The sequence below is a fragment of the Perca flavescens genome, chromosome 9 (genome assembly GCF_004354835.1).
Source record: "Perca flavescens isolate YP-PL-M2 chromosome 9, PFLA_1.0, whole genome shotgun sequence".
Classification (NCBI taxonomy): domain Eukaryota; kingdom Metazoa; phylum Chordata; class Actinopteri; order Perciformes; family Percidae; genus Perca; species Perca flavescens.
Window position 1 is genome coordinate 28,574,870 of NC_041339.1, and position 25,504 is coordinate 28,600,373.

Sequence of the window (25,504 nt, forward strand, 5' to 3'; positions counted from 1 at the left end):
ATACAATACATCCTTCCATTTGAATATCTGGCAAACAACAAATTATTAATTGATTATTAAATTTGTTGTTGACTCACTTTCTGTTAATCGACTCACCTAGATAGCACTGGAGAATAATTATGAGTATGGTTTATAACCTTTATCTTACCTACAGTTTTACCTACAACTCTACAAGAGTACTAGAGGCGGTTATAGACAAAAATCAGCAGATTTTGTTGGCTAGATCACTTTTCTCCGTTAAAAGAATTAGACTTTTCCAGACAATTCCTCTCAAGGGTGGAGCAAGAGTGCTGTGCCGTTGCAATAAGCAGTAAAAAGCACGACCTCCTTAATTGTGGCATCTGGAGTCTGCTGGAGAAAGCCTGATGTCCTCCTCTGTGGATAATGGAGGGTGCTGAGTGGTGGAAAACTGCTGTAATGACTGTGGGCCTTCAACCAAATCCCCTATTCAACAGTCAGCTTAAAGCCTGCCTCACCTGCTCTGAATGCAACCCTGGACCAGCACTGTCAGAGGTGAGGGAAGAGAGGTGTGTGTGTGTGTGTGTGTGTGTGTGTGTGTGTGTCTTCCTTGTTGTGTGTGTGTGTGTGTCTTCCTTGTTCAGGTTTCTGCATGTTTGCTTTTACGTGAATAGGTTTATGCATGTTTGCTTGTGTGTGTGTGTGTGTTGTGTGTATTGATTTTGTGTGTGTGTGTGTGTGTGTGTGTGTGTGTGTGTGTGTGTGTGGGTGTGTGTGTTTAGGTGTGTACGTGTGTGTGTGACATTTCCTCATGCCTGAGAGGGGACTGGCTGAGGTCAGGTCTAGGGAGAGCCCAACACTCCTGGACAAGCAAAGCAGGGAAGCCCTTTAGAATGGTTTCTGTCTTTCTCAGTCTCTATTTCAATTTGTTTTTAATGTCTGACATGCACGCACACGCGCACACACACACACAAGAAGACAGGAAATAAAGGTCATATGGGACACTGTCACTGCTAGGACCTCAGGGTTGGAAGAAGAGGCAGGTGTGTGTGTGTGTGTGTGTGTGTGTGTGTGTGTGTGTGTGTGTGTGTGTGTGTGTGTGTGTGTGTGTGTACACGTTTGTGCACATGCCAGGTGGGGATTGAAGATGCAGCTGTGTCCCCTGGGATTCACCTCTAAGACTGCTCTCACCTGTTTCTGTGCTTTTAATACACAGCAGCAGACGGGAGCAACCTAATCTGTTTTTTTGTCTGCTGTCGCACAGTAAAAAAAAAAAAGAGACAAAGGGAACCGTTTAATAATGGCATTTAGAAAAACCTTTCTGTCCAAATCATCTTACAGTGCTGTGACATCACTGACACATGTGGCCAAATAGACAACTTAAGTCAGACTCTTTATTTAAAGGTCCAGGGCACAGGATACCTAGCGATTAGTGGATTATGTTCTTGAAAGAACATTAATTTGGCAGTCGAATAATCATTTAAGTCATCTTTCCAGCAAAAATGCAAAATATTTCTTAGTTCCACCTTATCAAATATGAAACAATAATAAAACTAACTGACTAACTAAACTAATGCTGCTTCACGGAAATGAAAGACAATATACTGTATAAATCAATACTTATTTACTTTCGAGGCATCAAAATAACACCTCATTTAGAAACTATAGCACCAACAAACAATCAAGTAATGATGAACTCAGAAAGGTGGATGTCCTTACCTATATCAATGATAGGGAGAATAACTATATTAAAAATGAACATATTGCCTCAATTCATGTATTTATTTCAAAATATCCCTCTCGCGCCACCTGCAGGAATGTTTGAGGAACTCACAGCACTCTTCAGGAAATATATATGGAATAAGAAATGTGAATCCGCTTATCTCTTGCTGTATCTTCCATTTGATACTGGGGGGCTGAAATGTCCAAATCTTTATTGCTACTATTTAGCAACACAAGTGAGAATTATGATGTTCTATTTTTCCTCTGGAGATGCTCCGTCTTGGATGGACATAGAGTCAGGTTCCTATAAGGTACTATATTCAGCAAAGCTAAAGTACTTAAGAACACATACTGCTCATCCTATAGTTCTTAATATTATTAATGTTAATGTATGGTATGAGGTAAAAGAATATATGAACATCAGCTCATAATGTCTTTGGACAGGCCAAAAACAAACACTCACATAAGTGAGTAGACACATAAGTGTTACAAATGATCAAATATTTGAAATAAAAGGCCTCATTGTTCACCTTGACTGACTGATGTCTAAAAAATTTATCTTTTTGTAATTACATTAACCAGTTTTAAAATCAGAAAATACTATGACTGTAACTTGTATGATATTTCTATCTGTCCTTTGTAGTGACAATGATGGACATCTGCCTGCAGAGGGCAGTGTTAAATGACTTATGTTCCCATTTTGGCTGCATCCAGCTGTGATAAAATGTGCACATCAAGCAAACATAATAAACGCCAAATGACTGCGAAATGATATGTAAAAAAGTGTAACTGTTGAGGATGAGAGGGCAAAACACATTTTAATATTTGTGTAAACATTCAGCGTGAGATTGTGGGTGTTGCTGTATCTGTCAGATATGTCAGTGTGTTTGTTTGATCATGATTTCTGATCTTTTTTTTTTTCTAAGGATGTTATTTCCCAGACTTCAAAACACAGCGGGGGGATTGTGGGCTGCATATACAGGATATCCACAGACCCTCACCTTTTATCTGCAGGGCTGTAGCCTGGGGTGAGGATTAACTGAGAGGCAAAGAGGCTAGACAGTGATGGAGGCTTTCCCCTTCAGTAAGAAGCAGTATGGGGGAAGAAATGTAGGCAAAAGAGAGGAAGGAAAAAAGGGAGATGAGAGGGAGAAGGGGGCGAGGGTGCAGCAATAGACAAGGGGGGATGTAGCAGTGGGAGACGTAAGGGGGGAAATTGGGAAAGTAGGAGGAGAGGGAAAGGATGATGAGGAGATGAAAGATGAAAGCTAAGCCAAGTGTGAGATTTGCAGGAGTGAGGGGTTTAGACAGAAGGCGGAGGTGAGAGTGGAAGTGTAGGATGAGTTTACAGCCAGCGCTCAACCATCAACCAGTAGCATATTTACAAATATATTCTGGCATGTAAGCATTACTCTAGTAGATTTTTGACGCAAACTTATATTTAGGGTGAATTATTTTTAAATTCAAAATACAATTAAACTTCCCCTGTGGACAGTTAACAGGTTCTCTATCAACAATTTCAAATCTGGGCACTTTGAGATAAAGAAAATCTTCCTCTCACATGCCACTCATGAGTGACAGTCTGTCGCTGTCAGCTCAGTATGCGAAATAAAGTACCAATACCAATAGAGAGGCGAAGTCCCTCCCCTTCCGGTGGACCTCATGGGACCTTAATTCAGAAAAAATATGAACGGTAGTGAACGGGGAGAGGCAAATTATTTTCCTCAGCCATGACCATAGTGTGAAAAACTCCATCACTACCTTGTTAGCTGGTTCCCGAATGGGCATATGTGTGCAGTGCCGTGAAGCAATTCATTACATCGCGAGACCTGATATCACGCGATACTTCCCGGCAGCTCGCCGGCCGAAAGTTGCAAGGGTGGTTTTTCCGCTCACAGACACTAAGGGGGAGCAAGACGACCGCCATTTAACTCGAAAAAAGTCATATAACCATTCCAATGACTCCGAAGCTGTTCAGTTAAGGTACGTTAAGCTAAAAAAACTGCAAAGTTCCCCTTTAAGGTCCCATGGCGGTCCACCGGAAAGGGAGGGACTTCGCCTCTCTATAGCAATGTACAAAGTCTAATTGGAAAGGAAGACAGATAATGAGATACTGATGCCGTACACATAGCACTACACTTAAAATGTAAAAAAAATAAACAGTATTTTGTCAAACTGTTGTCCGGTTTGTCAATATCAGCGATTTCAAACCATACATGTACCCCGGGCGGTACCTCAACAGTGACCAGGGGAAAGTATTTGAAGATTGAACTATACTTAAATTATCCACACTAACTTTGCCAATTTATCCTCTCTCATATTCATTTTATGTGATTTAAGTCAACTTTACTGTCTATGTGATTCTATTGCTTCCTCATAAACACTTTTAATAAAGACATTTATGACACTAAGGATGACTCACTGTTACTTACTGCCTGTGATTTCAAACAACACTTTGTCATTGAGGCCCAGTCTGAGTTCAGGCATCCCCGACAGGACCACTTTGAGTTTGATAGTGCCTACTATTTCACTCCGCAGGACGCTGCCGTTGGCGTTTACCTATAGGCAGAAGAGCAGGGTGTTGCATTAAGCAAGAGAAGTACAAATTCATGCTTGGAGAACAGCATTGTGATCACTTTTTTAACAGGTATGATATCAGCTTTACAGTCAAATCTCCACAAAGTTGACCTGAAAGTACACAAGCTTTACGGTTAGAAAATACAAATGTGCACTTTAAGTGGATTTTTTAAATAATTATACGATACAGATCAGTAGCAGCCATTCAGTTATATACAAACTCCCAACAAGAAATGAAAGCAATGTGTTGATGTGAAAGAGGATAAAGAAACTCTGACAGCATTAAAAAAAAAAGTCCCTGGTCACAGGAAAGGAAGTGGCAACTGCAGCACTCAAGCAGTTCTTAAACACTTTATCAGTTTCCCTTTGACTCATAAAAACTGTGTGTTGAGTCGTCCTTGAGGTGTTGCTTCAAGGACAACACATTTCTTTCTTGGAGTTTAAAAGGCACCAGCCTATTCATGTATACAAATCTGTCATTTTTCTTTGGCTCAAGGAAACCTGAGTGCTTGTCTGTATTCCTCAGTTCAAAATATAAAATGTTCATCTAAATGGGTTTTATCATGTAGCCTAATAACATCACATTATCTCACTGATCAGTGATTATTACTGTGTGTGTGTGTGTGTGTGTGTGTGTGTGTGTGTGTGTGTGTGTGTGTGTGTGTGTGTGTGTGTGTGTGTGTGTGTGTGTGTGTGTCCGCTTCACGCACACTTCTGGGACGTGCCGTGCCACGGCTGGTAGAATATCAAGCATTGACTTGAATGGCAGTGATTATATACAACTAATCATATACTAATATTATATTTTCCTATATTGTAAAATATCACAATATTCAATATTTTAAGTAAAATCATGGATAGGATAGTCTCACTTTTGTGGAGGGTCTGGCCAGTCCACACAGCATTCCAGGATGGGAAAAAAACGTGCTCTGGTTTATTGGCATTTCTTTAAACCAATCACAATTGTCATGGGCGGCGCTAAGCTCTGCTCGGAGCCGCTGCAAAATAGCCTCGGGATGGAACTTGTTTTGGTCTGTTTTTTCAAAAGTTGTTTTAGTCGTGTGAGAGAAAACTCAGATTGGACAGATAGTCTAGCTAGCTGTCTGGATTTACCCTGCAGAGATCTGAGGAGCAGTTAACCATAAAATTCCAACACAAAGAAAGCAGAAGGAAACGGACATCGCCGAAAAGACATACATCCGGCAGAATTTCCTGCGGCACCGGAGCAATCCTGAAATTGGATGGGATGATAAGAGATGTAATACAAAACAAAAGTCTGCGATGTCAGTTACCCTTTTTGTCTTTTTGCTGTGTCAATTTGAACTTTCGGAGAATATTCTTGGTACGATATGATGCTGACAAAACAAATATTGTCCTCACCAGGAGATTTACTGACTCAATGACGTCCATGAAAACTTCGTTCTTCCTGTACTTGATGCCCTCTGACCGCCAAGACACCGCATTGGTGACAGTGGCAGGAGGTCGAGGAGCACCAACCTCTAATTTATGACCCTGCTGGGTGATGTACCTGAAAGAGACAAAGGCAGAGAGAAGTTGTTAACATGGGTCAAACTCTTTCCAAATTCAGCCTGTAACCCTTACTGGGTGGAACACCTGAAAACGCCTCATTAAGATGATTCAGACGGAGACCGAATTTCCAATTTTGAAGAAATATCTCAACAAACGGCTGCAGTGTGAAATAATAATTCAATCTGGTAATCTCCTTTAAAAACTGGCACCTATTGAGAAGTAATATCATAAAGTCTCAACAAAATAACACTCTTAATTTGAAGAAAAATAAACAGGAAGCCAATCTCTCTTAAGCATAGCTTTTTATATGTTGTACTAATCTCACCTCATGACATAAAATAGATTTGCATATTTTTCAAATTGAAGAAGGTTGGTATTCATGGTGTATGAAGGGTATTCATGGATGTAATTGGAAAATGGATTTTACATTAAACCATTGTGACTACAGCCACTGATAATATGACTTGCATGCATTTGTTTAACATGATGTTAAACTATTCAGTGTTGCTTGGTCGAATGACACCCCAGCATCAACTAAAAGGGTTTGAGCCAACAGAAGATTACAGAATTGGTTTGGATGCCTTAATGATTGGAACTTTACCATCCCTTCTTTTTGACATTACATGTATTAATTTGATGCATACAAATATTGATTGGTGCAACTGCACAGTACTGTAGGTTGTCTCTTAATGTGCAAGCTAGAGAGCCCATTTGTTTTAACAATCCTCTGACTGTATCCAGGGAGACATAATGAATTGTCATGAGAATAAGAGGGAGCTGTACTTAGATAAACAACATGTAACCAGGCCTGTTTTTAACAGTTTACTTCTCACTGCCTTGTTTTCCCTGGGTTGCTGTCTCCTAATTTATGCCACCCGATTTTCCTTGGAATATAATGTCCAAAACGGTTATTCCACTTTTGGGAATGTTAATTATTTTCATGTTTTTATAATGTACAACTTAAAGTATCAAAAGTCAGGATTTTTTCATTTGGTACTTTTGGCTAAAAATAACCAAAGTCATCACCCTACAAATGACTGCCAGAGGATTTATACACCAATCTGATACGGCAAGAAAACAAATGGTGCTTTCAACACTTTGTTAAAAACATTATGAATTGGTGCTGTTGACCTGCACTTGAACCTGCTGTGGAGCAGCGGCTAATATTCACAAAAGGACAGGATACAAATGTTTTGCAGCCATGTGCCTCGGATCTGCTTTGATTCATTTTCCATCAATTGCTCAAAATGTGCGCTACTATTTTAAACTGCTAACATAAATCAAAAGACAAAGATTGACAGTCAAACTGTGCTATATCTGAGGCAATCTTTTTCCCCCGCCCTGTGTCTTTTCTTCTGACCTCTTCTCTTCCTGTTTTCTCCTCTCCTATTTTCAGTTGTCCCTCACCTTCTCTCCTCCTCCAGAGGCCTAAGCATTTTCCCCAGAGTCAATGACATACTGACCCAATGTTCCACACAGATCTGCTGTCCTCATGCTCCTCTTTTACAAAAAGGGGGAAAAGTGCAAAGCCAGCAGAATAGCAAACACAGAAACAATGCCATGTTGATAACTTCAAAGAAATTCAATGTTTTGTGACTGTATCTGTTTGGAAATTATGCAGCCCCACCAAAAAAATCTGCCTGCAACAAGGTGGGTGACGTGGTACCACCACTGAAATTGTGTTAATGCAGACAAGGTACTAATAATGACATTGTGCTTGTGATTCATATTACCAATGTCACATATGATGTCCCATGTGTATGTGTATGTATGAGGTCTTCCTTTTCAGTCGACTAAATACAGCAACAGGAATCTGTGTTCTATATGCAGTGTCTAATTTGAGAGATGGGCGTCACGTAGCTATGCAAAAGTCAAACAGTGTGGGTATTAATACTGTGTCTGTCTTGCTCCAGCAGTGCTTCTGCTAACCACAGTGACAAAACTCATACCAACATGCACTGTTACCACAGGGGAAAGATATAAAGGCTATACGGACAGAGGGTGTTTTGTGTTGTACAGATTGCAAAGCCCATTGAGGCACATTTGTGATTTGGGGCTACATGAATGAAATTGACTTGACCACAAGTTTGCACTTTTCTGGAAAATTGAGTCATTTGAAATCGAATCTGTAATATTAGTGGTATATCTGTGCCATTGATTCGATCGTTTAAAGTATATGAACTCAAACTACTGATGTAACCAGATTTTACTAATTGTTGTGTTCTTTTCATTTAATTTCATTAAACCTACAATGCCTTTTTTTGGCCACTTGGGGGCAGCAGGAACAAGTTGCGAACAAAACACTGACATATGAAGTTTTAAGTTGATATGGTGAATTTATTAGTAAAACGTTGCTTATTTACACATCCAGCAGTTACAGAATAATGTTATAATCCATTTGAAGTCATGTTTCTGGCCATCAGAAGGTAAGTCCAATTGTTACTCTCTTTTAGCTCCGTCTTTGCTGGGAAATATTTTGGTGGGAAATATCTAGTTGCTAAATGTGTTTGTCTGTTTGCTGTTTGGTGCTGAGCAGGTAGTGTACAGTGGGTTTTTTGAGCTTTTTTTTTGAAAAACAGCAGCCTGCTGTTGCTGAATACGACGCTATAAGACCAGTGAGAGTGAACCCAAACAGTAAAACTGGGGGCCGAACAGCAAAACAATGAGCTGAAACTTGATGTAAAGTGCTGTGAAGCTCATCACACAAGTGACCCCTTTCACATTGTCGCTAAATTGAGTCAACTGTTAGCATAGCCAAGCCTCATGACCCATTAAGCCAATCAAAGCCGAATACACTAACACAAAACAAACTTAAAGGGTCTTGATTTCAGTCCAAATGTACATGTCAACAACAAACACAAAAAGTGCTAAATAAACAAGTTTAAGATGGACTGACGGATTGAGGCAAAATGTTTTCCCTAGTTTTCTGTCCCAGTTCCTCCCACCTAAAGGGCCTTGAATGCATGTGGACACATAGCAAAGTCAGACAGCGCTGAGAGATAAAAGGCGGCAACAAGTGGGCTTGAGGTCGACGTTGGATTGGCTTGTTGTGTTGCTTTGCTGCTTGTTCTGTTTTGCCCTGATTCTCTTCAGAAATGCTAATGAAAGGATCTGGAAGTGCAGCGAGGTTGGCAGCAAACTGACAGATTAGCATAACAATAGCAAACACAACACAAACACACACATGCAGGTTCATATGAAAACACATCCCCACAGTCTCACTTGCAACCTGACAGTCTCTTGCAACCACCCACACGTACACACACACACGTACACACACACACACACACAGCTTCCCCCCTTTCTTTATTAGTCTGTTGCGCAGGGGTCACACAGGGACAGATACAACAAAGGCAGAAGGAAATAAGAAATAAACAAAAAGGAAATGCCAGGAAAGTAAAGTAATCTGAGGGAGAATAAAGGGTAGGAACAGGCCACTGCTCGGCTTCTGTGAGAGGAGACAGAAACCACAGAGACCACAGAGCGAAGAGTTCAGATGTCACTGGAGACAGAGAATGAGGTATAGACAAATGTCTGCATCAATAACAAGCTGCAACACTGAAGAGCCCTCGAAAGAGACATGCAGAGGTTTGCTTTGTAGTTCTGAAAGTAACCTTTGATAGACGGATTCAGCAGATTTACTCCAACAGTACTTATTAATGCAGAATATATACACACAATCAATATTGATGGATTTAAAGCAATAGTGTGTTACATTAACGAGTAAAGAGTCAATGTAGTTACACACACACACACACACACACACACACACACACACACACACACACACACACACACACACACACACACACACACACACACACACACACACACACACACACACACACACACACACACACACACACACACACACACACACACACACACACACACACACACACCAAATGAATCATCAATCACATAATGAGAAAATACCCAATCACTTTGGAGCCATGAAAATGGTTAACAATGTACCATGCAAATATGAAAGTTTCAAATATAAAGTGTATCATTAATTAGAAGCAATACTGATCATGTGCACACAGAACACATGATATTTTGGCATTTTAGCCTTTCCCTGGAAACAAAGGGAAGGGAAAAAGCTAAAAACCCAGTGTACAGTGTGAACACAAAGCACTTGTGAAGCCCAAGAATAGTTGCTTCAGTTCATTTCACTTGCTGAATAAAGTTCTCCCATTCATTAAAGCTTTAGTCGGCCAGCTGTACGTTGTTGAATGAAAAACAAATAAAGCCACTGGCACTTCAAACAGAATCATTGTGTTCTCCCATCTCTGCTGGTAACTTACAGTGTGAAACACAACGCCGTTATCTGACTGAAAGACTTTTATGTTGTGTTCCCTGATGGGTGATACAGGTACCACTTGAGCTAATGTGGTTACATTTAAATCAGACTGGAGTGCCTTCGTGCATTACAGCCTTTGAGAGTTTGAAACTTTAACCTTAATCAGTTGGATTAATGTTACACTTAAAATGCCTGGACACAGTGCCAACGCACATCAGTGATCCAAGTTTTGTCAAATATAAAAATGTGTGGTTTTTTTTGGTTTAGGAAAAACTTATAAAAGAAAATTATGAAGTAACTTCTTCATTTTCTCAATATTAGTCACTAGTATGATTAGGCATGAACATATAGACGCTAGACACAATCCGCAATGTTTTCTTACTCTTGTAGGATCTTGCTATCAGTTGTCTGCGGAAAACCAAAGTCCATCACTTCGTCCATCAGCTCGTACACTGTCACAAAGTTGTCACGAATACTCTCCTCCTCAAGCTCCTTAAAGTACTCCTTAAATACCTACGGACACAAACAGTCAGATGTAATATTATAGAAAGTTGTTTGGTTGTACTTTCGGGCTTTTTTCATTGCGTGTTGGTAAGAAAATTGTACAGTTTACGGCATCTGCTGAAACAGCCAATGAAATAAGAGGTGTAGTTGCACCTCATGTTGTCTGGTGATAATCAAATCGCAATCACAGAAAATGCATACTATGATCACTCAAAATACTAACTTCTGATTGGTCCCTATTTAAATAGTATAATCTGCTATCTGTTTAAACTACAGGTAAAAAGAGGTGTGTTTCATGCTACATTAACAGTAATGTAGGTGGGTTTAAACAAACAAGCCACAAACAAACTTTAAAAAAAATGTATGACAGGTAAGTGACGAGCATTACTGCCAATAAAGACCCTGACCTCTGCCAACATAAGGATAATCCCTTAACAAAAATTATATCTGAACACAAGTAGCTAGTAGAAGTTAAAGATTTGGATTTAGGTCTCAGAAAACAGACATACCTGGATAATTTTATAAAGAAAGGAGTACACCAGGGCAGCGTTGGCATTCTTCTTCGTCAATGCCACCACTGAAGACCAGACTGTTAAGAAACAACTGTGCATCTACAAGTGACAGTATTTGAGCTAAAAAAAATAAATAAAAATAAAACATTTGCAAATTGTTATGAACCAGAAATGGACAAGATGGAGATATGTAGTGCAGAGACAGTGGGTGGTTATTAGATGAATGCAATGACATAAAAAGTTAGCAAAATGCATCACAGTCACAAGCAATTGAGAACATGGCCACAGGGGGGTAAAATAGCACAGTTGTCTAATGCGGTGCACTGGTAATCCCACATACTCACAACTGCAATATCATGCTGAATTAATAATGTGTAAGAAAGTTTGACTGCCTGGTCTCGCAAGAAGAGAAGAGGATATACAGTGCATAACACCTCACAGTGAATCTTTGTTACATTTTTCAACTGGCTGTGAAACATGAGGAGATGAAACAGAAGCTGAGAAGCTGCATTGCTTCCGAGACCTGAAGCACAGCACTTCTTATGGAGCTGGAGACAGCTAAGGGAAGAGGCCATTCAGGTATAGATGTCAGAGGCTGTAAATCTCTGCTACATTTTATATTTATTCATTTTTTTCTGCAGATATGACTGTTGGGAAGGCTGAAAGATTACAGTAGAAAGACACAAACTCAAATGGATACAGTAAAGGTTGCTGTGTTTGATCCACAGGAAGTGTGTGGAGCCGTGGGTGACCAGAGGTGTCATCTCAGCCTCCTCTTCTCTCTTCATCAGGATGGGCATAAAGTGGTCAATCTCATTCATGTCCATGTTCCCCATGTAGTTACGGCAGATTAGCACCTGGATCCAGAATGTTAAGAACAAAATATAGAGGCAGTAGACATTATTATGGAGATACTGAACCTGAGAGCTCAAGCTTCAACATGTTTCAAGAGCCACTGGCGGACTACAAACCCTAACCTCATGGATGGAAATAGCAACATTTTCCACGTTCATCTCACAAGGAAATGTGCAAACTGTGTTGCCAACTTCTGATGATGAATGGTGAATGACCACCTTCTCAACATGAAACAGGATCATATTCAGACTTCAGCAAAGCTCGAGGGATTCTCAGGTTTGAAATTATAGCCAACAGAGGGGCGGTCCATCACTGTGGTCCAGACTATAAAATTTCAACAACTTTTGCATTCATTTTGTATAGACATTCATGGTCCCAATAGGAGGGGGGCCTACTGACTTTACGGATCCCCTGACGTTTTTTAGTGCCACCATGTGGTTCTGAGCTAAATGACAACAATTATTCAATCGATTGCCATGGAATTTGTTCCATACATTGATGTCCCCCTCAGGATGAATTGTAATTCTCTGACTTTTTAGTGCCAACATCAGGTCAAACTTTCAATCTGTCCAATACGTTGTTGTGTGACCAAATAACCTGCAGAACTACTGACATTCCCATCAGCCTCAGCTGTACGTTGTCTTTAGTGCCAATTAATGCAAATGTTTCTGCTAGCATGGCTGTACACAGACTGTAGTCTTGTTTCAACACAACCACTTTCCATGTGTGCCTTTGAATGGTTGAATGTCAGTGCAAAACAACAAAAGATGATGATCAAGGTTCACTGCCAATAGCCAATAGCACTTTTTAAATGAATCTTGATATTATTGAAGATTCACTTCATTTAGCCCTGAGAAACCACCACACCTCCTAATCTTAGTAGAAACACACGCAGCAAGATGAGTCAGCAGTCTTGCTAGAGTACGGAACAGAGTGAAGTGAAGAAAGAGAACAAAGCTTCTACGCTTGAGGGATCTAGATCACACACACACACACACACACACACACACACACACACACACACACACACACACACACACACACACACACACACACACACACACACACACACACACACACACACACACACACACACACACACACACACACACACACACACACACACACACACACACACACACACACCTTTATTAGAGGAGTCTGTTTTGCAGGGGTCACACAGGGGCAGATACAACAAAGGCAGAAGGAAATAAGAAATAAACAAAAAGGAAATGCCAGGAAAGTAAAGTAATCTGATGGAGAATAAAGGGTAGGAACAGGCCACTGCTCGGCTTCTGTGAGAGGTGACAGAAACCACAGAGACCACAGAGCGAAGAGTTCAGATGTCACTGGAGACAGAGAATGAGGTATAGACAAATGTTTGCATCAATAAAAAGCTGCAACACTGAAGAGCCCTCGAAAGAGACATGCAGAGGTTTGCTTTGTAGTTCTGAAAGTAACCTTTGATAGACGGATTCAGCAGATTTACTCCAACAGTACTTATTAATGCAGAATATATACACACAATCAATATTGATGGATTTAAAGCAATAGTGTGTTACATTAACGAGTAAAGAGTCAATGTAGGTTTGAAATTTGTGCTGAAACAATTAGTGGCTGGCTCAATTGACTGGAAATGAAAAAAAATTCAATTGGATGACTGATTAAGCCATTAATCAAGTTTAAAAAAAAAAAAAGAAGTTCAAAAATAGTTTCTTTTTTAAATGTGAGGATTAGCTGATTTTCTATGTTTTACATAATTGGAAACTTAATATCTTTTGGTTTTGGACTGTTGGCCAGACAAAAAAGGCAATTTGACGACATTATCTTATCTAATTGTTCGTAGCCCTTTTTAAAATGCACCATTGATGAATTAAAAAAATGGTTCAAAACAACAAAATGCTCATCCACACTGTACCCACAGTGCACTTAATGAGGGCCTAAAGAACATTGCAAAGGGTTAAAAAGCTAAACAAACACTAGTAGTGTTCATGGTGGTGCCACCAACATATCAGTTGCAAAGATCACTTGATGCCCACACACTTAAAACTTTTGAGTGGAACAAGATTAGTTTCTGCTCATGGAAATACATAAATGAATCACTGAGTAACATTATTACTGTGTTCAAGTAATTCCCAGAGATTAAATCAAAAGTGAAAAGTAGAGACACATTTGTTATGGCTGCTTTATTATTCTGCGGTTTCTAACTTCCCACTGTCGGTATTGATGTGTGCTTAACTTTCTTTTGCCAAACAGCAACTTGTTTTCTGAAAGACATTTCAGCTGATAACTGGATGGGAGGATATCAGCACAGTCACAATGTTAGCGACGTCGATGCCAGATTGCTGGTTCTTCCTTTGACAATACTGGAAGCTGTGACAATTATGGCCTTATAAACGATGATTTAGAAGGATGATTTTAGAATATCTTATGATTTAGAATATCTTATGTTTCACTTTTAGGTTAATTAAGAGTTAACATACCATTGTTGTGTCACGTTGTTCAAATGTGTTTCAGTTTCACTCAGATTAGACATCAGATAGCATCATATACCGTAAATTCAGCAAAGGCCGAACACCTCACACAAACAGTTAGCAGATTTCATGCCCCAAAGCAGAGCGCAGCTACTTAATACTCCAGGTCTCATTAAAATTCAGTGTGTGTTAAGACGCTGTTCTGTTTTATAATAACATATTCTTGTAACCTGTGTTGGTATTTACGAGTACAAATTAGAGCCCGACCGATAAAGGATTTTTAAGGCCGATATCGATACAAATATAAGAGGATTTAAAAATCTGATATTCTGATATATCGGACGATATATTTTTTTTAAATCCAGAAATGCGTAACAAAACATAAAACAGATTTCCTTAACATTAGTTATTTGTAGTTATTCACGAGTCCTCACTAAAATAATATGATAATGCAGTTTAAAAATAATAGTGTGTTTTATTGTCTCAACAGAACAGAGGAACATCAAAATATATTAAAGTTCCTGAAAATTAAAATGTATAAAAATACAAACTTAAGATTTATATATATTTTAAGATATTATTTTATCGGCCATTATAAATGCAGATAGCGATAGTTTGGAAAACGCCTAATATCGGCTGATAATATCTATTACAAATATCATTGCATCTACAGTACATCCCTCCATTGCATTCCTACAAATCTAAATGATGGGTAGCTCAAGGGGGTTTACATAACAATAGGTAGAGTAGAAGATGAAAGCATTGTTTAAAATGGCATTTTTCTACGGCAGAATATGATAGTTTCTTAACGTGGTCATGCAGTGCTGGTTAAATCTGGAAGAATCGCCAGTTTTGTTGTTTTACTTAAATTTCACAAAAATAACAACACCAATAACAACATGTTTTCTCTTAAGACCACTGGTTGCATTAAAAGTCACAAAAAGATTCTCAATCCAGGGATTTAGTTATTGGGACACACAAGGCACTCATGACTGTAATAGGAACCACTCGCTGTTGACCCTTTAAGGGAACTGGGCAACCAGAAAACCCTCATTGGAAGGCAAACAGGAACAGAAAAAAACTCTACTAATTCAATCAGTTTGTATCACTCATCAACGGTTTAGAAAACAATCACAGCGCACATCTTTAAGCATAACTCCGTTATCACTCGGAGAAAAATATAACAGAATACCGATCATGTTTTAGAGTGACAGAGCTGTTAGGAGTTACTTGTTGATGAAATAATGGCACATTGAAGGCTGTAAAAAGACGCCACTGAGTTGGTCCATCAATTGCAACCATTTAACATTGTGCATGTCCACAGTGCCTCTTTATCGCAACAGCTAGATGTTCATTGTTGCATAAGACTCCCAATTCAACAAAACTAAGAGTCAACATGCATGCAGGCAGCTGTGTGAGGCTGTGAGGCGGTGCAATGAGCTCACAGTGCCAATGCTAACATGCTGATGTTTAGCTGATAACATGTTTATCATGTTCACTTCAATATCCCACTCTTAAATGTTAGCATGGTCCCATTTGCTAATTAGTACTAAACACAAAGTATAGATAAGTCTGATGGGAATGTAATTTGGACATAAATTAATAACAATTTAAACTTTTTAGCCCGATGCTGAATCTAAATGAAAAGTCAAAAGGATCAGCAAAATCATGATGATTTATTTTCTAAATGTCTGTAAAATATGTTATGCCAAGCCATGAAACAGTTGTTAAAGTGCTCATATTGGGCTTATTGGCTTCTCCCTTTCCTTTATTCTGTTATATATCTTTTTTGTGCATGAATGTGCAGAATGCATTGCGACGTAAATAACCATGGCGGCCTACGAGGGAACATATTTTCTGCATTTTTTTAACAAAAAACAAAACATTTGGAGTGTTTTTGTAGCACCTTTTTATAGCTGACGCCCACGTTAATCTTATAAGGCCAACATGTCGTACTAGTCGGGGTTCCTTTTAAAAGGAACACGCCGACTTATTGGGAATTAAGCTTATTCACCGTAACCCCCAGAGGAAGACAAGTCGATACATACCCTTCTCCTCTCTGTGCGTGCTGTAACGCTGTCTGACGGTTCCAGCATTAGCTTAGCCTAGCACAGATCCTGCAGGTAACTGGTTCCAACTAGCCTACTGCTCCAAATTGTGACAAAAGTGACAAAATAACGCCAACATGTTCCTATTTACATGTTGTGATTTGTATAGTCACAGCGTGTACAAAAAACAACGTAACATGAGACACAGCCATCTTCTAACAGTAAACAAACCGGGAACTATATTCTCAGACAGGCTTGCTGCGAGCATATCACTCCACCCAAGTACTATATTCTTCCGCTTGAGAATATAGTTCCCGGTTTGTTTACAGTTAGAAGACGGCTGTGTCTCATGTTACGTTGTTTTTTGTACACGCTGTGACTCTATAAATCACAACATGTAAATAGGAACATGTTGGCGTTATTTTGTCACTTATTCGGAGCAGTAGGATTGCTGGAACCATTCACCTGATGTTCTGTGCTGGCCTGATGCCGCTGGAGCCGTCAGACAGCATTACAGCACGCACGGAGATGAGAAGGTTATGTATTGACTTGTCTTACTCTGGGGGTTACGGTGAATAAGATAAAGTCCCAATAAGTCGGCGTGTTCCTTTAAGATATTTCAGTCTGGACCAAAGTGGTGGCCATCCCAAGAGCGTAGCTACAGATCAAGAATAAACTAATTGAACTGATAAAAATAACTGAATTCTAGCACATTTACACATATAATGCGGATGCATGTGCAGTGTCCCTGATAAATAAATACAAACAAAATACAAAACTAAGAGCTGTAGCTCCATTCCAACCACCACTGTATGACTAAAATGTTCAACCTTACACGTGTATGCATCTAGTTAATGGAATGGCTGCTACTATTACAACCCAAAACACTGGGAACAAATGATGCCATGCTGATTTCAATAGCCTGACATTTCAGTCTACATAGCAGGTCCCAGCAGCCAGCAGTGTGCGGTCTAGTGACCAGGAGTTACAACTTAGAGGGGAGGGGACCAGAGGGTGGAGGGATAACTGGGAAACTGGATTCTGTAGTAGCTGTGTTTTGTCAACTGTGTCCAAAAATGTGTGTACTGGAGTGACCGGTCTACCTGGAAATGATTGGTTTTGGTTGATATCTAAGATATTGCCTGTATAACTAGTTTCATATTTGGTGTTATTTTGGATATTTTAACTCTGTTCTACATGTAAGTGGATTTTTAATTGCAAGTAAAATACAACAGTAAGAATAGAGGGGAGAGGACGCCAGGTCAGGACAGAGGGAGGGAGAAGACTGACTTGCCCCAGGGCAGAGATAGATAAGGAAAGAGAAAACCTTTAATCTGTACAATCAGACATCCAGGCTGAGGGTCGGATTCTGTTCCCTGATAGGTATTGTCAAGTGCATAAGAATTATTCAGCAATTCCTTTTCTTTCCCTAAAATAAATAAACCCTGTGAGGTTTAGCCTTGATGTTAAACCTGAGTTTTGCAGTAATTAGTGAAGGTAGTGAAAATTCAGTGTCCTTTTGTTATTCATACCATTATACAGCACACATGATACCAAAAAAATAAATAAAATCGCAATGCATTTTAGAGAATGTTTAGAAATGTATTTCGAAAACAGTAATTTTCAGATACTATCAGGAGGCCCCCGAGGATTATTTTCATTATTGTTAAAACTGCCAGTTACTTTCTCATAAAGTTTTAAATTTCAGAACATTGTAAAAGTGCGCCCAAAAGAAATTTGCAGAGTTTAAGCAAAAATGCAAAGAAAAATCACCGGTTCCACCCTTTCAAATGTAAATATTTGCTGGTTTCCTTAGGCTTCGGGCAGTTAGGCTAACCGAATATATATATTTTGGTTTTGGACTGTTGGCTGAACAAAACAAGCGATTTGAATACATCACCTTGTGCTCTGGGGAACAGTGTTTTTTTCACTATTTTCTGACATTTTATAGACAGCGATTAATCAAGTTTTTTTTTTTTTTTTCAGATTTGTTTTAATGGTTGGTTCCAGCCCTACATGATATAGATTAAAGTAGCAAATCCTCATATTTGAGATTTTAAAAAAAGACATTAAATGATTTTTCAATTTATCGACTAATTGTTTCAGTTCTTGATACTGTAGCCTACAAGTGCCTAAAATATGGGTTAGTCTCTCAAAATGCATTTCTAATATAGCTAGGCTATAGAAATCTAATGTCTAGACACAATTTTGGAAATATGTTTTAAAGAAATTCTAACACATTAAGTAAGCCACTGTCATTTTTAAGTGATTCCCTTTTGGGGGCTTCAAAAAGTAACGTTAAAGTTTTTATACTTTGAAGTAGGACGTGTAACACAGGCTACAGAAAAAGGGCTAAAATCGCTGAACAAGAACAAGCCCGCTGTATACTCAACATTGGTGAAACGAGTTTGGCCAGCTGAGCCTCTCTTCCTGACTGCTCTCTTGAAGGTTACAGGGCACGGACAGTATTGTAAGTTAGCCTGTCTTTACTAGGAAAAGTAACATTAACTAAGTAGGTTATTCTGGCATATATTCTAACCTAACAGTTAGCCTATTACAGTGCATCAATAGAAATATCCTTTCTGGACTATTACATATTTTCATGTAGCAGGTGCTTCGTTGGTAAACCTGATGTTAACTTCCCCCAACAACAAGTCGCCACGAACTTACCTTTCCCTTCAGGTCGAGGATAAATATCGCCGACGCCGACATCTTTAGTGGAGACAATTCAGAACAAGAACAATAATTAGCCTAGATAATATCTGGGTCCACTGTAAGATTTGGGTCAGTTAAGAGGGATAGTATTCGCTCCCATCATTCTCCTCTCCTCCACTCTTCAGTCGTTGCGTTTCACTGCAACTCGCTGCTTGCTTTTCCGGAGCGGCGCATCAAGCTAGCCGGAGTCGCAGAAATACAACTTCCGGTGGTTATTGAAGGGATGTTTTAATTTAGGCCTGATTTATATACTGTCTATGGATTCACCCAATATTACCAATGGCGTAAAGAAACTGAGAAGCCTACATTTACTCAAGTAGCCTACTGTATTTGAGTCATTTTAGAAAGAGCTCCAACCAAATAATTTTTTTTTTTTTACTATGGCTCCAACATTTAGACCTAAGCACTGCTTATCTGTGAATGTAGCTTACTTTTGATAGCCTACATTTAAATAGCATATGTACTTTTAAGCAAACATTGTAATGCTGCAATGCTTTATATTTTAAATATTTTAAACTTTATTTCCATGAAAAGCATTGTTAAAATGAGCTACTCCAGTAGGCTAGTTACATTTCACATTAACATGTTAAACCAAACCATATGATAATCCTGTAAAATATGATTCATTATTAGACTATACCCAACAGTAGGCTATGTGAGCTAGGTCACTTTAGTTCAAAATCCATTTGACTTTGTCATCAATGATTATCAAATATGGGCTATTATCTAATAACAGAACTTTCTGAAAGGGGTCAATATGCATAAATACTTGATATTTGATACACTGAGGTGGTGGGCTCTGATACAAGTAAAAGTCCTGCATTCACAATTGTACTCAAGTAAAAGTACAAGTATTAGCATCATTAGTAGTGGAGTAAAAATATAAATTAGCAGAAAATGTAGGATAAATACTTAAAAATGTATAGTAGCCTACCTGAGTAAATGCACTGAGGTAGTGCACCACTGCTAATTCATATGGATGTATAGACGCCATTGTATGCAGCTAATAATTTCAAATTCTGCACTTTTATTTTGAAGACGGAATCAGTATTTTTCCGGATTCGCTCCGGCTTGTCTGTGTGAACTTTACGCGCCGTGTTTCCGGGTAGGAGCCTCGCCTGACAGCCCCACGCAGACCTGTCAGACCGCTCTCATCAGCTGGATGGTCTCAGAGGATTCAAAATGCTCCAGGCCTCTTCGTTGTTCAATTGTCAGGCTTAATCACTGTTGTTGATACCAGTGTTGTAAAGTTTAAAACGAAAGGTGAGTGTGATGAATCCAGTTTGTAAACCAGTGAGGAACACGGCAATCAAGACCAAGATGTAAAACTATGCCTCAGAAGTTTGGAGTCCATTGTTTGGATTTGAAAATAGACTTGAGCCATGCAGGCAGTCCAGGCGACACTATCTCAGGATTTTTATTAAGGTTTACAATTTCCTGACCAAATATCATAAGTGTGAATGAAGTACAGTCCCAGTCTATTGTTACCATTCTATAAATAGCAGCCAAATGGAAAGTAACTAGTAGGCTAATGCTTTTACTATAGCATAATTGAGCCTTTTTTAAGCATATGTAAAAGGCACGTTAGTTTTTGAAGAAATAAAAATCACAATGTACAGTGATGCTGTAACAACACAACATTTAAAGATATCAATTTAATTTTGCTAGTCTCTCATAAAGCTGTTGATCTGAGCATCACAATGGCCTCATGTTGCTCAGTTGCTACTGCTTTATTACAGTAAAGGCCTTCAATCATATTTTACACACATGCACACTGTATCTATCTACACATTTGCTTGTTTCACTGACAAACATGTTGTCAGTGCAAAGTTAAATGTTCCTGTTTAAATTCAGCACAACTGTGGTTATTTGTCTGAATTATACAGGGATATTTATTTTGCATAATCTGTGTTGTCCGGTCAACTATTCACTTAACCAATCAACTCAGTCACAGATCAAAGGTGATTAGTTAATGTTTATATTTGCAGAAGACCAATTGATCTCTTTTCACTCATTTGTACTGTTTCAGGACAAAATGGGGTTCCTTTGATTATCTTATAAATAAGAAACATATTATGGCCGTTGTTAGTATACTGACAAATGCCAGGACAAAATTGACTTCTATTTATATTTTTATGCAGACTTTTATGGATCCACAGATCATGCATTGAGAGATACTGCCATAATAATGCACTTTGAATTAAGTCATTCTGTGCTGTCTTGAAATTAAGATGCTCTTGAGCACTGGTATTTACATTTTGATGCTTTCCTAACCTTTTTTTTTTTTTTTTTACTCATCGACAATATGGATTTTACTTAAAAATAGAGGAAAAGTGGGAGTGGAATTGGATTTTCAGGGGTTTATACAGCCGAGGAGGTGTAGAGACAGTCCCTCTAAGCGATGGTAAATTCAATTTCATCCATTTCTTCCTCTGTGTCCTCCATGTCCTCCATGTTCTCCGCTGCTCTTTCAGCCCTCGCTCTCTCACTGGCCGGGATGTAGTTGTCCTCAATGAAGCCGTCATCATCTTCCTCGATCACAGGAGGGAGGCAGTGAGGGTTAATTCCACGGCCCCTGTGCATGGCAAATTCCCCCTCCAGGCCTGGAAGCGGTAATAGAAACATTAGAGTTGTACTGCATTAAAATCATTTAAAGGTAAATTCCTATTTATAAGTCACAGTGGTCACAAGCTGTAATGTCACATTGATGTACAGCCTGACAGCCAGCTTTTTTAACAGTGACTAATGAAGCCGAGTGGCGTGTTATTTGTACGCATTTTGAGCTATCCACGTGTATGTCTACGCCCTATACAGCGGACAGCAGTCTGCAACATCACGTAGCCGACACGCCATGTGGCACTTTCTAAAGCCACGTGGCGTGTTATCGCGAGGCTACGTGTTATCTCAAGGCTACAGTTGGGTTTAGGAACGTCACACGCGGTTTGGGTTTAGGAAAAGAAGAAACAGTTGGAATTAGGAAAAGAACAACGGGGTTGGATTTAGGAAACGTCACACGCAGGTTGGGTTTAGGAAAACAACAAACGTGGAAAGGAAACATCACACACGGGACACAAAGTCACACGCGGGACGCAGTCCCCGTTCTCCTGGGTGAAAGTCCTGTGTTTTACCCATCCTCCACCCCGACCAACCTGCCTATGGGGATTTTCGCCCTTTTATACTACTCGCTACGGCGTCAATTCACACGCAATCGCAAGGTAATGATAGTCAATGGAGGCCAAAGGGCATTGATAAACACGCTAAAAAACGAGTATGCATCTTGATGACACGCCAATAATGGCATACGAATTGGCGTGTCATACATTCGCCGCTTCGTGAGATCAGTCTGCACCCAGCTTTGTCTGGCTACCATTTGGTGCTGGGCAGGTAGCGTCAGTTTATCAGAACTTTTTTCGCGAGCAGTGAGCTGAAAGACACTGAAAATCTTCCATGAGGCTTAGCTTTTTTTATTTATATTTTTCTGCATTCCAATATGCATTTCAGACTTAAATGTAAAAGCTTTTGTGAACTAGGAGGAAGTTAAATAGTAAAACAAAAAGTATCACAGTTTGTTCTTGCTGAACACTAACAAGCTGTAGTGGCAAGAAAAATGAAGGTTTGCTATATTATGGTATGTTTTATGGGTAAAACAAACCAGACCTGAAGGTTGACACTGGCTGACGTTGTCTGTCTCTCTCAGCCGTGTGTGCCTGTAGCTGGCCAGGTAACGCCGGACCACCTGGCATTTAGCCAGAAGGGCGATGAGAATGGAGAGGGAGATGGCTGTGACCAGGACGGCCACCAGGAACTCCCAGTTGTGAGATTTATATTTGTCTGTCTGGCTATCGAACGTGTCTGCAAGAGAGGGAAATGAATCACATCCTTGTCATTGCGGAAAACCCCTAAATAACCAAATCTCAGCTCAGTCCACCTCAAACCAAATGAACCAAACATTTAATCATCTATCACTTGTTTTAAGATGGTTGTCAAAAAATATCAATTATCTGATTAAAACTAAATCTGGCAAGAGTCCATGTACATTTTTCTGAGAATAAAAAAAGTTACTTCTGTTGTAACTGAATTCTTACGATTTTGTGTTGCTGTTGGTGTAGCTGTAGAGAGCATTCCAATTGTTGGTTCCATCTGGCTGTTTGTGCAGTCTCTTTTAGGGACTGACTTCTCCTGTGTGGCTCAATTTTTTTCTTGTTGGATGCTCTTGCTTTGGGGCACCCTCAACACTAGCATGAAGTCAGGGATCATGGGTGCATATCACACATATGTCAATCAAGGACCAGTTTTCTTTGGTCGGCTAATTGAGAGCCTCTTAACTGTAGCTGGAAAAAAAGGTTATTAATTCCTTCACCAAACGATGTTCAGCAGGTGCAAAATAAATGGGATCAAAGGGAAATGTTGCAGGGCAGGCATTTCCCCAGATGAGGGAGGTAGTTGTCTGGAAGATTACTGTTGACCACAAGGGAGTTAAACCTTCAAAGCTCCACTAGGTGGCAAGGTTGAGTGACAGCTGGGACTCCTCGGTTCAGTAACAAGTAAAATATGGTGGCAGCATTATCATCCTATGAGTCGAAACGAAGCCAATGTCCTCCTGCTGCTGTCAAATGAGGCTTTAAAGAAAGTGTGAGAGAGAAATATTAAATCAGTATGAATCACACACACTTGCCTACAAAGGCATCTTGCAAAAAAAAAAAAAAAAAAACTTTTTCAGTTGTAAAGAATATCAGTAAACTACAGTGCCCTCCATTATGGCTTTGAATTCATTTGGACTCTTTGTGCCAGCAAATGCATATTTTATAAGTGAACCACACAAAAAAAACATGAAAAATCAAATGACCTAAATATTTCACTTAGTATGTGAGAGTGAGAGTGTCATCATAAAAAGGAGACGCTGCCTGGATCCTCTCAATCCAGAAGTCATAATTGAGTACAAGCTGTCAGGAGCTCAGGAGGATATCATCCACAACAGGAAAAGTGTGTCGCAAACAGGAAGTCCCACATACTGCAGGACCTTCCTCCGTAGGTCTAGCTGACACAAAACACGGGTAAAAGCATTAATGTGTGTGTGTGTGAAAGAATCTGACTATGCATCCTTCACAGCTTCCTACAATACAGGAGACACATACGTAATTATTCTCAAAGGACAATAACAGCCTACTGCACATTATTTGTTTACAACAACAAATATGACACATTGCCAACATATAAAGGCCATGCAGATGGGAAGTGCCATCAAATATGAGCAACATTAGGTTTTGAAGAAAACAATTTGACATTTTGGGAAGTACTATTATTCACTTTTTTTGGCAGAGCTTTAGATGGAAAGACTATTCTAAAGAATAGGTTAGCACAAATACTGGAAACAGGAGGAAACAGCTATCTTGGCTCTGTTGAAAGACAACAAAACTCCCCTACCAGCACCTGTAAAGCTCACTAATCAACTCATTATATCGCGTTCGTTCAATCCATACAATGCCCAAAGTCTCTGCTGCTGGCCTGGCAACGGCTCCCAGTGTTCATCGATCTCTTGTAGGGCCGGCATGTGTGTGTGCGTGGAGAGTGTGTGGTAGAGCGAGTGAGAGAGTAACGGCAATAAGCTTCGGAGCTTTGTTTGTTTCTCCCTTGTGCTTTCAGACCATGGTAGGAAATCTGTAGCAGGAAAAGTTAACCCTCTCCTTGATTTCATCTTCAGAACCAGGAAATGAGTAGAGGGAAATGCCACGCTACCAAGCCACAGCCAAGCTGCATGCATTGCTGCGTCGTGTAGTTAAATTTTTCGAGAGGTGCGCGTCAGGTTCTGGCATAGGATCCGGCCTATGGTCCGGCCTAGGGTCTGTGTCTCCATGTACCTACATAGGTAGCCACGGCGTAGATCTAACGCAGAAGCATAAATCACACTTAACCCTCCACAAAACGGTGATTTGTCATTTTTACACTTGGTTTTTGTACAGATTAATCAAACAAGATATAACATGCTGAACAGTGAGCTTTATAGATGGTGCTGGTACCTTTGGGCAGAGCCAGGCTAGCTGGATCCCCCTGTTTCCAGTGTTTGTGCTAAGCTAAGCTAATCTGCTGCTGGCTGTAGCTTTATTTGCACTGTACAGCCACGACAGTGGGGTTGATCTTCTTATGCAACTCTCCGCAAGAAAGTGAATGAGCATATTTCTCATAATGTCGAACTATATAGTCGCTGTGGTTTGAAAGAGAGAGGATATTTGTGTAAAGCTATTTGCAAATTTGCCAGATATTTGCATGCATGAGTCTACAGTTTGGCTGCCTGTGTTTTCTGCAGAG

At 39.7% G+C, this 25,504-nt stretch overlaps 2 protein-coding genes across 2 annotated transcripts in view; both read right to left on the reverse strand.

Annotated features, from left to right (window-relative positions):
• ap1m3 (adaptor related protein complex 1 subunit mu 3) overlaps window positions 1–19,358 on the reverse strand; it is a 30,195-nt gene extending 10,837 nt beyond the window's left edge. The window contains exons 1-6 of the mRNA XM_028588496.1: window positions 19,154–19,358; window positions 11,807–11,963; window positions 11,104–11,171; window positions 10,473–10,603; window positions 5,638–5,785; window positions 4,113–4,239 (exon numbers count right to left, since the gene is read on the reverse strand). Coding sequence (XP_028444297.1) covers window positions 4,113–4,239; window positions 5,638–5,785; window positions 10,473–10,603; window positions 11,104–11,171; window positions 11,807–11,963; window positions 19,154–19,195 — 673 coding nt within the window. The 5' untranslated portion in view covers window positions 19,196–19,358. The remainder of the gene's footprint in view (window positions 1–4,112; window positions 4,240–5,637; window positions 5,786–10,472; window positions 10,604–11,103; window positions 11,172–11,806; window positions 11,964–19,153) is intronic.
• Window positions 19,359–20,878: 1,520 nt separating this feature from the next.
• c9h1orf210 (chromosome 9 C1orf210 homolog) lies at window positions 20,879–23,421 on the reverse strand. The gene is made up of 3 exons (XM_028588312.1): window positions 23,284–23,421; window positions 22,856–23,050; window positions 20,879–21,801 (listed from the first exon to the last, which is right to left on the reverse strand). Exons 1-3 carry the CDS (start codon window positions 23,336–23,338, stop codon window positions 21,593–21,595), a joined length of 459 nt encoding a protein of 152 aa, XP_028444113.1. The 5' UTR covers window positions 23,339–23,421; the 3' UTR covers window positions 20,879–21,592.
• Between the last annotated feature and the right edge of the window lie 2,083 nt (window positions 23,422–25,504).